This window comes from Melozone crissalis, unplaced genomic scaffold, assembly GCF_028551555.1.
Source record: "Melozone crissalis strain CALT ecotype California unplaced genomic scaffold, PUWL_Pcris_2 ptg000006l_1, whole genome shotgun sequence".
In the NCBI taxonomy this organism is placed as follows: Eukaryota; Metazoa; Chordata; class Aves; order Passeriformes; family Passerellidae; genus Melozone; species Melozone crissalis.
The window spans coordinates 18,192,620-18,205,429 of NW_026535784.1; the positions used below are offsets into that span (position 1 = coordinate 18,192,620).

The following is a 12,810-nucleotide window of genomic DNA, read 5'->3' on the forward strand; positions in this document are numbered from 1 at the left end:
TAACTAAAATATTGAGTTATCTTTTTTGTGGTATGGATATCATTCCAACTTTCCAGTTGTATTAGGTTTTAGATCAGAGCTATGTATTTATGAACTTATTTCATTTTTACTTGCTCAACCTCTTGGTACTGATGAACCAGTTGGTAATTGAATATGATATTCTTTGACTACTTGTCTTGCTCTCTGAATGTGATTAGCTGTTTATAGAATACTTGCACACTGCAGAAGCAACTGCATGCAGTTAATGCTCTACAGCTGCTAAAGACTTGCAATGAGATTGATTATGTGTATATCCTGTAATTTGAGGATTTGATAAAAACTAAAATTTCTACTGCAATAAAAGGAGTGTTAAATGTAACTTGCTAGGCTCTTCAGGCTCATTTTCTCTCTTTAACACAACTTACTGATGCTTGAACCTGGAAGTTGAGCAGAATGCTGTCCTGTGTGTATGTGTGCATGTTCTTATATTCCCACTGCTGCTTCTGAATTGGGATATAATGTCTTGTGCATTTCTAAATTATTTTATAGGGAATTTTTGCCTTCTAAAGTGCAAAAATTTATGACTTTTCCTTCAAAATCTAACCCAAGAATAAGCACTGCAACAATGGTATCTAATCAGAGAAAAATCTAGACCTGCTTACTACTGTTTCAATTTCTCAGCACGATTCTAGACTCTCTGTCATTTTGCATGATGTGTTTTCTGAATGGTGACATCAGATTCTCTTCAGCTGTTGGCACCACTGCCATGTAAAAATGAATTTGGTCATCTAAGTTGATCCCCCATCCTGGAATTGGAAGGCAAATAAATCTATAATTGCAGTAAGCAAAATAACATGTTACTTCTGAGCAAATTTTTGTGGTCTGACTGCTGTTATGGGTGCATTCTACTGTTCCTTAATTGTATGGTGGTACAAAATTAGAGAGGAGTCTAAACTGGATCCAGTGTAATGCAGCTGTAACTGAAGGATGCTAAATAGAGATCCAACTCAATGAATGCAGGAGGAGGATGAACAGGAGTAAGTGAATGACAATGCTGTGAGTAAAGAGTTGGAAGACAGTGCTGTGAAGTAGAACTTAACCAAGAGGAGGAAATTCCATAAAAGGGATTTGATTCGGTTTTGCTAGTAGCATATTCTTAGCTTTGCTTGACAAATGAGCAGCTTGTGGCCTGGTAAAACTTACTTCTCTTATGTGCCGAGAAAACATGGAACAACGTTGTAAGAATAATGTTTAAGCCAAATAAATAGGGCAACTGACCTGTGCTCTGCATCAACTTTGATTTTTACTGTAGCTTTTCAGCTGCCTAAGTGATAACATCGAGTTTCCTCAGTGCTGGCAAAAACATGCTATCCTTGAGCCTGCTTCCTCACCACAGTTTGTGACTGTTTCTATTCTAATGAGTAAATTAAATGTAAAATGCTGGTAGTATCCTGTTAGCTTGAGGGGTTTTTTTTGGTGAAGGGAGCTGTATGTTCATGCTGCTATGCTGTCAACACCTATCTGTGATGCAGAGGCTGTGACAGAAGTCTGTGATTGAGAAATTTTGCAACTGACCATAAAGTGCCTGCCAATCCCAAAATGAAGCAGAGGAGTTTTTGTATTACTGAAAGGTTTCCTACCTAATGTGATAACTGTTTCCACTGGCATAAATCATGCTGCTCATTGCTTTTTGTCTTCTTGGCTTTCGTATGTTAACAGTGTTTGACAGATTCTGTGGGTAGACCAACCCCTTGCTCTGTACGAGCTTTCTGTAGAAGTGATGCTCCAGCTTGACACCTGTCTGTTTTCATATGTAGATAAAGTATCAGGAGCCATTGGGTTTGTTGGAGCAGCTAATGCCAGTTAGGAATTCTTACACACAAAGTAACTCACCAACACATCCATGCTCTCCTTTACTGCCTTTTATTTCATTTTATACAAATATTGTCATTTCTGTGCTGTCAGTTTTATGTTTTGCTCCTTTATTTGATGGGTGTTTAAGTGGAGCAGTATCTGTGAATGTTGTAAGGATTTAAATAAAAATTATTATCATTATGAGCCACTATTTCTTCCAACAGTTTTGGAGCTGCTAACTATGTGTGTGATTGTACTGTCCAAACAAATAACATGGCCAATTATTTTGTACAGTCTGTGTTAGACCCTTTTACCATTAGGCACCTGTATTGCAACATTTGCTGTACAGATGCCGTGTTTATTAAAGGAGTGGAGACATGGAAGGAAGGAGCACTTGCCTGATGTAGGAGTTCTGGCAGAGCAGGAAATAGAAAAGAGTTGGACAAGTGCCCAGATGAAACTGATTTGTTTCTGCTCTACATATAACTTGTTAGTCCTGCTCCTAAAATTATTGTAACTGTGGTCTTAAATACTTTAAAAAGTACTGTACCTTACCTTGCTCAGATAAAAAGTGCTGTACTTTACAGTGCTCAGATTAAGGGTAAAGAAGATAGTGTGCTAGAACAACACGTTCTTTCAAAGTCAAAATTGATTTTCACGTGCAGTGCTAAGTGTGGCCCTTGTATTATCATCTCTGACAAAAAATTAGCATTAGGAGCAGAGTAAGATCCTGAACCCTTAATGTACTAGATGGTAGTAGGGTATGCTAATCTGTTTTAATTGTCTATAATTTTTAATTGCTGTCATACACCTATTTGTGATTAAACTATATATATACACTGAAATCAGTTAGTGTATCTTTATATTGTAACTTCTGTAGTGCTATAATTTTCTTAAAGTCACAGAACAGTCAGGCCTTGCTGTTTTAAATCAGCTTTTAAGGACAGAACCTTAAGCAATTCTTTATTCCAAAGATGGAAAGATATCAGTATGGATAGTGTAATAGAATTTAATCTTGAATGTGGATTCAAAAATCTTTTTCATAAAATCTCAGCATTACTTTTTAACTTCTCTGTAGAAGCTAGCTCTGTGATAATGGCAGATGTTGTGCAGGTAAGGAAGTTTCATTGCTTAGTTCTGTGCCATCCAGATGGTATAAACTTTTAAAATTAATTGAAAAATTCATCTTTTACTTGTATTCAAGGACTGAGGCACAAAATGCTAATGTAAGGGCTCAGAGGGGAAATATAGTTCTCCTGCATATTTGAGAAAATGTGAAGCCCTTTCAAGAAAATCTAATAAACATAATAATCGCAGGCTGCTGACACTAAGGAAAAAGCACCTCATTCGCTCTTTCTTTTATGCAGCGATTTACTGGTCCCCACTGATTTTCAAATTGGATCACTGCATTAAATTATCCATACCAGTACCTGTGAAAGAAAGCACCGGGATCCATATTTGTTCAGTGCTGTGCTTAAATCAGCAAGAATGATAAATTTGATGGTATGAAATTGGAAATACCAAGGGCTTCTCTCAGTGAATGAGCAAGTAGTTCCATTTGTAATTTATTGTGACCCTTTTTCACTGTATGTGCTTTGTATGTCAAATATTTATTTTGAAACAAATTAAATAGTTTTCTGTATTGATACCTATTGTTTTGTTGATGTTCTTGAAATCAAACTGTGTATTGCTTCTGGATTTTAAATATTACCAGTGTGTGTTGCAAAACAGCACTTAAGTTCAAATCTCTGAGTGAGTTTGAGTTACTGACCAACAGCTTTGTGTTAAGTGTTCCAGGTGCATGTTGGGTGTTGTTTTTTTTTGTGTATGTGTTTAGAATAGTGCAGAATGCAGTGAGCTACTGCAGCACCTCATTTACTTTTTCTAGAGAAACAGGAAGATTAAGGTGTATACCAAAACAAAAAAAAAAAAAAGAGCTGATCCCTGCCTTTAATTCTTGGAACTATTCTGCTTTATATCTGGCATAGATAATACCAAGTCCTGTGAAAAAAAAATCTACCTATGTCCCCAGTCTATTGCCATACTTTCAGTGCAGGTGTTAGCAGAGAAATTTGTATACCTGTGTTTTGGCTTGAGGAAACTGCTTTCCCTGAACAAGTGCAGATAATGGTATTTTCATTTGTTATGTGTGTCCCTATGAATATTCACTCATATTACTTTGCCAGTGTTAAAAGTATGTTAGATGAAGATGATGCATCAGTTCTGATATTTCACAGGAAAATGAAACTGAAAATCAGAAATTGTAAAAGATGCAGGACTAGATTATCTGTAAGATTTAAAGCAGTATCAACTATAGTTTTCATGAAAGTAGAAATGCAATAGATAAAGAAGGTAGAAGAATGGGGAGAAAAATAATGAGAACACAGAAAATCACAGAATCATGGAATATACTGAATTGGAAGGGATCAATCAGGACCAATCAGCAAGTCCAGCTCCTGGCCCTACGCAGGACACTCCCAAGAGTCACACCAGTTCTCTGATACAAAGATGTCTGGAAATCCTGCTGGATGCTCTGTTGCTTTCACAAACCCCATTTCACCTTTCATGGTTTCATGCCATCAGTATCCTCTGGATAGTACTTAAATTTCCAAGTAAATGATGTATAATTTATTCTCCATTAAAATACTGTTGAAATAGCCACACTGTACAGGAGCGGACAGTCTAATCTTGATTTACTTAAAATGGAAAACAGCTGCAGTGGAATTATGTGATCTCTTATTATGTTTGAAAGTTCTGCAGTGAAAAAGTAAAGAAAGAAATAATCTGGGCTTCTTGGCCCTTTTTTTTTTTTTTTTCTTCTCTTTCCATGTTGCTTTGCTATATTTTTCTTTGCAATCTGGGGTAAAAACCTTGTATGTGCAATTCATGAGTTTTGTCCTGATGTATGTTTGCATAGAACATGATATAACTTGGTTTTAAGTTATAACACAATGTAACTTAGTATTTTAACACTTTGGGATTTATTTTTTTTAAATCTAGAAAATCTGACCAAATGGATGTCTCCATACTACGATCCCTTTCAACATACTTTCTGCTGTAACAACTTCAGTTATGTTCTGACTAAAGCACAACAAAAATAATTGTGAATCCTTTCAGTGATAAAGTTTAAATCAAAGCCATGGATGAAAAGTTTTTTGTAATGGTAGATGGAAATCTGAGGTTGACTTTCTGAATTTTCATGTCTAGTGGCATTTTCAGTTGTGTGACTGTATAATACAGAGAAACATTGAAGCCTTAGAAAACTACAGGTACAGCAACAAGCATCAAGTTCAGCATGTGTTTGAGCATCCAATGGCTCTATTCACATTTCTAATTATCTCACATTTTTTAACATCACTCTGGGGCAGAGGTAAGATGTTCAGTTGTATTAGTATGTATGTACTGTGAATGGATGATGTGTATATATACTTACAGCAGTAGATAAATGACTAAATAAAATATAGTACTTTGGGGTTTTTTCCCCCTTTTTGGAAATGGTAATACACTTCACACTTCATGATGAAACAGCCTATTCCCGTCCTCTGGCGTCCTTCTCTCTTTCCCTTACATTTGTAAAGGAAATAGTTGTTAAAGAAGATTGTTGCACTGCACAGGTGTTTCTAATATACTGCCTTTATGCACTTGGAAACTACTAATTGAGGTTATCTCACATTCTTGTAATTCTTTTTTTTGTTCCTTACAAGCAAAAGAATCAAGCTGCTTTTAAGCTGGTCCTTGCTTGGTTCATGCTAGAAATTATAGGACAAGGAGCAAGAGACTGGAACTGATTAAAGAAGCTTCCTCCAGTCCTGTGTTCTTATGCATGTCTGTATATTACCGTAGAGAATGAGTAGTTGTTTCAGTATTTTATGTATTATGTACCTAATATTGTTTTTAAGAATTTTAAGCTAGCTTTCTTGCTTTTGGATGAAGGTAAGTGCTGCTAACCTTAAGAGTTCTTTTTCCTTACTCAGAGGCTGGAAATTTTATTTGATTGTATGATTTGTCTATTTGAAATTAAATTGAATTCTTCCTCCATGTGCTAATTTTATTCCAAACCACTGACCTCTAGTGGCTGGTTTGCAACTATGAAGCTAAAAATTTTAGTAATGTAATGTGCTCCTCCTGAGTCTATTGGCTACAGGAAAGTAATTTTCAGTTTAAATTTCTCAGGAGAATAAGCCTATTCAGGACTTACTGTCCTTTGGCAGTTACTAGCTGCTGCTGGGGTTGAACTGTCTTGTTGAGGACTCCTGCTCCCAGTTTAAGAAACTGCAGACTGCTGATGTTAAGGTGAATGAACTGCATATGAATAACTGGAAACACTTATCCATGTGCTGGAAATGAAAATATTTACTTTTGGTTTATGTAGATCTTTGACCTAATGACCATGAAATGGCTTTACAGAGCTGCATGACTCAGAGTGGTGTTATGCAAGCTTCTGAAGATGCACCATTCCCTGCTTCAGAAGAGTGATTCCCCTCGTGCACCTGCCTGACACAAAATATTGTCTCATTTTCTGTGAATTTAAATGGTTTCCCTGAAAAAGGCTGTTTGGGATCACTGGACATTATGTACTCACACTTTTTTTGTACTATTGGTATGTAGCTGCTTTGTGTTAACTGTATATGTGTAGGATCATAAAAGGTACAAAAATCAAAAGTCTTTTCCTTTTTTCCCCTTGCTATGCTATATAAGAGACCCACAAGGCAGGATATGATGGGAGTCCTGAAGGGTAATTTAAACTATAGTAAGTCAATATCATCAGCTCTTCCAGTGGATCTGGGGACATTGCAAGTCTCTCTCCACTGTATGAACTTGAAATTGTTAATGAATTTCAGATTAAAAAAGATTCAAATTTGCTTTATATTACTTCATTTTTCATACAAGGAACACTAAAAATCCTTCATTTCTTATTAGGCTTTACATATCACATATTTCTTGCTAGATAGTAATACTGGAGAACCATGATGGACTGTTGTAGCTAGAGTAGTACAGTCAGTTACTGAGTTATTTTAAATAAACAGGGATGAGGAAAAAAGTTTTCAAAGACCTATATTTCAATCCAGTCACCTGTCTTTCCTGGTCTGCAACCAGTTCTATGTAAACTTTTCAAGTGTCTCCATAAAACAGGATCTAAATCTTAAAAGGTTGTAACCATAGTCCCTGTTCTTCCTGAAGACCTGGTAAGGCAACTTAACCCTATAATTTTTTGTAGGCAAGGTAATATGCTGTATAAAAAAGGGTTCTAGAGTTTTTGCAAAAGCAGGCCTGAGGAAATGACTGATATGGTAGCAAGTCTCTCCCCTCTTATGAGCAACATACTGAGATCTTCACACAACTGTCCCCTAGACAGAGGTTCAGGTGGCACAAAAGACATGTAGAAGCATGGTATATAGAAATAATATTTTTTTTTAGTTTAGCATTTAGCAACTTGAATGTAAATGAGACTTTTTTTTTTACTAACTTGATTTTATGAAATACAGGCTTAAAGTAGCCAGTTTGGATGTCCTGAAATACCATGCAATTTAGGATGTTTCTCTGTTCATTGCTAGTGATTGATAACTAATGGTTGAGATGCTCATAAATAAGGTTGGTATTTTTTTTCTTAGGATGCTGCAGCTGCATGCCAGGAGTCTTGGTACTTCATTAGCAATTGCTTTATGTACTTGGCTGTCCCATGCACAGTAGGCTGTTATTGATGCTCTTTTATTTGCTGTTTGTCTCCATTAGTTTTCAGTGTTTGCCAATATAAAGGGTCATGCACAGCAGCTGATTATGTAAATCCTGGTTGATCACCACACTTAGTATCTATTAATCTGTCTATGATATTCCAGTTTTATTCTTTTCCTTCCTGTTTCATACTTACAGTGCCAAAACCTCACACAAATTCAGTTATTCAGATGGTTAAAAGAATATGAAATAGTTAGTGGATCCATTTGGTTTTAGAGAGGAAACAATAAACCTAAACTTAGCATCTCTTCTGGAGTATAGCAGTGACACTTCAGGTACAAATGTTTCAAGAATTTCTATATGCTTTCAAACATCTTTATGTAGGGGAAAAAACTAGGGACTCTTAACCTTCTTTTTCTTTTTTTACTGTTAGGCTCTTGCTAAAATAACAAGCAGCCAGCAAATATATCAGCTGCATGTTATACTCCAACATTGACCTCACCTGTGCTACTTTACAACTTGCAGTCAATTTAGTATTTAACTCCAGTGCTGTACATCTGGTATTTAATGACACAGCATCTGTTGCAATGCTTCTGATTCATTTGGTATGGCTGCAATTGTACTTCTGGGAAGATAAGTGTTAATTATTCTGTGGAAGTATATTCTACCTCAATCTGCCTCCCCTGGGCTTCTAGGAAAACTTGTTTTGGCAATGCTGCTCACTAGGCAGCCGGTAAAGATGTGCCAACAAACTTTGTTTTAAAATCTAATTGTGTATGTTAAAGACAGGCACCGTAGTAGCCCTCCTCAGTGATCAAATGCTTTGTGGATTATCAGGTACAGTCATTATCCAAATTCTCTGTCAACCTAACTTCTGGTGAGCTCCCATGTTCCTCCCAGTGTGCAAATGAAGACAAGGAAGCCTGAGACATTTTCTCAGTCATGTAAACCAGTATCAAAGCTATACAGGAAAAAAACCTTTTTATAAAAAAGAGTGTAATGCAGTGCCAGTGGGGCTGATTACAGGCATGGTCCTGAGCCAGGCTGTAGGTCAGCAGGGCAGGAGGTGTCACAGCTGGGCACAGCAGCCCTTACAACCCTGGAGTACAGGACCAGCCACATGGCACTCTCCCTGGAAGAAGACATCATTTAAAATCTCATTTTATCAGCACTGATGTGGGAAGTGCATTTTAGGGGATGGCTTACGCTAGGGGACCACATTTTCATCTAGAAATCATGCAAACAGATTTAGTGTACATACTTTAATGTTGTCTATGTCCAGGGAAAGGCAAGGTGAAGGATCTGGACCACAAGTCTTGTGGGGAATTTTTGAGGGGGCTGGGGGTATTTATCCTGGAGAAAAGGAGGCTCGGGGGAAACCTTACCATTCTCTACAACTGTCTGAAAGGAGGTTGTAGCCAGGTAGGAGTCAGGCTCTTCTTTCAGGTAGCAAGTGACAGGACGAGAAGACAGTCTGAAGCTGAGCCAGAGAAAACTTAGATTGGATATCAGGACGAATTTCTTCATAGAAGGGGTCATCAGACATTGGAATGGGCTGTCCAGGGGGGTGGTGCAGCCACCATCCCTGCAGGTGTTCGAGAAAAGACTGGCTGTGATATGGTCTAGTCGACAAGGCGTTCGGTCATAGATTGAACTCGATGACCTCGGAGGTCCGCTCGACCTAATTATTTCTGTGACCCTATTAAAAAATACTCTAATGTGTGTTTCAGCTGCGCTAAGCAATTCAACGCGCGTACGTTTGTTACTCGTAGCCGTATGCATTACCCTCCACCAGGCACGGTAACAGAGCAGGAGCTGCTGCCGAGCCGCTTCCCGGGGCCGAGCCCTTTCCCAGGGCCGGCCCGGCAGCCGCGGCCCCGCTCCCCGGGCCAGGCGCAGGCGCGGCGGGCGGGGCGGGTGAGTCAGCGCGGTCCCGCGGTGCCCCCGCACATCCGGGTGCCGCGGCGCCGCCCGCCTCCGGCCACCACCGCCGCCGCCCGGGGCCAGCGGGGCTCCGCCGCAGCCGCGCCGGCCTCCGCCGATGCGAATCGCCGCCCGCCTGCCGGCCGCTGCCCAGCGGCCGCCGCCATGATGCCGGCCCTGGCCGCCCAGCGGCGGGGCTGCCGCGGCCTCTACCGCCTGTACCTGCGGTGCCAGGCGGCGCCGCGGCCCCGCGCCTGCCACGGTGAGTCCTGCGGGGCCCGGGCCGCTGCGCCGCGCCGCGCCGCGGCGGCCGGGGCTCGTCGGGAGCTGTGACGGAGCTCCGCCTGCGCCTGGGGCGCCGCGAGTGCCGGCGCTCGCAGGCGGCGCTGGCAGCCCGGGTCCCTCCCGAGGCGGTAGCACCGCTCCCGGCTGCGGGCACCCGCGATACGGGGAGCGCCGGCTGCTTCCCGAGGGTCGGCGGTAAAAAGAAGGAAAACGTGCAGGCGATTTGTGAGCGCAGTGCGGGGCCGGGCTGTCCTCGGCCGGGCTGTGCCAGCCCCGTCTGACGCACAGCGGGCGCGTCATGCCCGTGCCGGGCCCAAGTTTGCAGGAATTACATAAAATATAGCCCGGGTTTACAGGGCTGGTGTTGGTCCGAGGAGGCAACACATCCCATGGAATTTGAATTCCCAGCAGTTTTCCCCCTTTTTGCGTAGTCACGGTTAAATTGCAGCAAGTGCTCTTTCTTTTTTTAGCGATTTCTTGTGTGTGCATGAATTAGTAGGACAAATGCCCTCTAAATGTGCTGATTTAAGTTTCCCGTTTTTAACTGCTCTAGCATCACCAAAGCATAGGAAACAACACTGCTCATCTTGTACCACGTGTTTATTGTAGGGTTTTATAAATTCGTAATCAGTGAGTTCTGTGAACTGTGTTGAGTTCAGTATTAAGGGCTTTTGTCACATTGTGACAACTGTCAGTAAGCGCTGCCCTTTTTTAGGGAAATTTTTCCTTCAGTAAGGTTCAGGTCGGTGCATGTAGGCATGCAGGTGTGCAGAATACAAAAAAAAAAAGGAAAGCTGTTGAGACTTTTACAGAATGGACAGTTTTGTAAAATACTATTTTTTTTTTTTTTTTTTTTTTGGTGAGAGCTGTGTTATTCATGGTTAAGTGGTCATGCTTTGTATGACTTTATTTACTGGCACCTCTTAATTAATTTAAAAATGTATTTATTTCTTAGTGAGTGCTTTCCAAAGCAGACAGTTTCCCTGCTGCATTTCTGGTTGGAGGTGTTATTTACCCTCTCTACAGAAATATTGTGCTCCCTGAAAGAAACTGATTGCTAATACAGGTTGGTCTGTACTGCAACTCTGATTTTGGCTAATCTTTTGAGATGGAAGATAGCCTACCCAGAGTGGTTTCTCAATGGACTTTTTGCATATTTATATTGTAATTTGTCTCTTGTGAATGCTGCAAAATTTAAGACACTACCCTTTAAAATGTTTTGTACAATGTTTGCTTTTCTATGTGATTTCTGTAGCAGCTGTGTAATTTGCATGCAGTTCAGTTTCTCTTCATTGGTAAGCCATGATTTGTATCACAGAGTGCACAGAGTGAAATGAAATTGCAACCCTGGCTAATGATTTTGTAGTGATCTGTGTTTGTTCTTTTATCAATATATGGTTTTTAAAGACTTTGAGGCAGTGTGACTAGAATGAGACAATGTGTCACAAAGCTGATCTTGTCAAATAGCTTTGGTTTTGGTGTTTTTTTAACCCTTAAGATCATCCAGAGGTCTCTGGGAAAAATGCATACTGGAGTGTGGGAAAAACTTTCTGGTTTTAGAATGAAATTTAAAAGTGGATGTTTGAAGGGAGGTAGTGAAAGCATGCTATGTATTCTCATTTTGTAATTTTACCCATAAACATGGGTAAGATGAGCACATGTCAGTACTTAAAAGCTCACTTTCCATAACTTTTGCTGCCAGAGCAGAACTGCTTTGCCTTCTTTCTCCTTCCAAAATGGCTGCCTGAAACAGCTTTTTTTTCTTCCCCTTGTTAGGATGGAAAGTTTCAATGAAAAGTGGGAGCCTGTCTTATATTCTGCCATGTAATCGCCTGCCTGTGCAGCTGATGAGTCAAGTGAGAGTTTATACCTCCAATGGTCAGAAGAAAGATCTTGGATCACAAGATACAAATGGATCAGCCCATGGAGAAACCCTGCATAAAGTTGAAACAGGTAATACTAAGCTACAATAAAGAGTATTTATAAATATGTAAAAGCTGAACATATTTACTGATAACAGGGTTTTTTTAATTGTATGATATTACGATTGCAGAATTCTTAGTATTTTGGGTTGTAGGCATCTCTATATGAAATTCAAGTGCATAAGCAGGGAGGAATGCTGAAATTTATTTCTTTGTCATTCTGATATTTTAAGGGTTTAAGTTTAGAGTAATCAAATTTAAAGTGATGGTGGAAAAAATGTGGAGGTTGAAAGGGCTTAAGTAATTTAAGGGATATGAAATGGGATGTATTACTCATCTTTCACAACTTTGCTTGTTTATTTGATTTATTTTGGTAGTATTTCTGGTGTGTTGTGTCAAAGGAATTAATGATAAAGGTTGAATGAGTGCCTTTTTGAGCATTGTGGCATGTCAAGGCCAGGCTATAAATGACTGGTAAAGAAGGTTGAGCTGTTTCATGTGCTGTAGCTTTCTAATCTGACAGTTGTTAGAACTGCAGCATTCATGTTAAACATTTGATACAGTGTGCATAACCTGACCCTCCCTGCTGTTTGATTGTCGATCTGGTGCTTGTTAGGTGCTTGTGAAATTCAGAACTGTCTTGTCCTTGCTTCATTGTAACATCCTCTATTTTTGGTGCTTGTTAACTGTGGGACTGCACAGATACAGGCTCGGAAGACTGTGCTTAGGAGATAACAGATGCTTTTCAAAATGAAAGCTCTCTTTCTTTGTGCTTTTGTCTACAATGGAGTGGTCTTCTAAAGAAAATTTCCTTTTCTTTGTCAGGATAGCAGTTATTTGTTCCTTCTTTAGTAACTTGTAAATTCCTGGGGTTTGCAACAGTCTTTAAAAGCTAGTAACTGTAGCCAGCTAAGAGGATTACATTCTGGTGTTTGGAAGTACAAAAGTGATTCTTAAACATTGTTCAGTCTTGAAAGTTCTGTTATATCAACCTCTACTGGTCTGAAAAACTGATTGTGAATGGAAGTATTCTGTATCCTTTTCCTCAGTGATGCACTGTGATTTTGTTCTGACTCTAAGCTGAGGTAGAAAACTTTGAAAGGGTACTTGATGTACATAGATCTCTGTGCATGGATATAGTCTTAGTATTTTTGTGCTTTCCCAGGTAAGAAAA

The 12,810-nt window shown here is 39.7% G+C and overlaps 1 protein-coding gene across 1 annotated transcript in view; it reads left to right on the top strand.

Moving 5' to 3' along the window:
* The first annotated feature begins 9,594 nt into the window (after window positions 1-9,594).
* SLC30A9 (solute carrier family 30 member 9) overlaps window positions 9,595-12,810 on the top strand; it is a 33,888-nt gene continuing 30,672 nt past the window's right edge. The window contains exons 1-2 of the mRNA XM_054291972.1: window positions 9,595-9,691; window positions 11,491-11,667. Of these exons, the coding sequence (XP_054147947.1) occupies window positions 9,595-9,691; window positions 11,491-11,667 (274 nt within the window). The remainder of the gene's footprint in view (window positions 9,692-11,490; window positions 11,668-12,810) is intronic.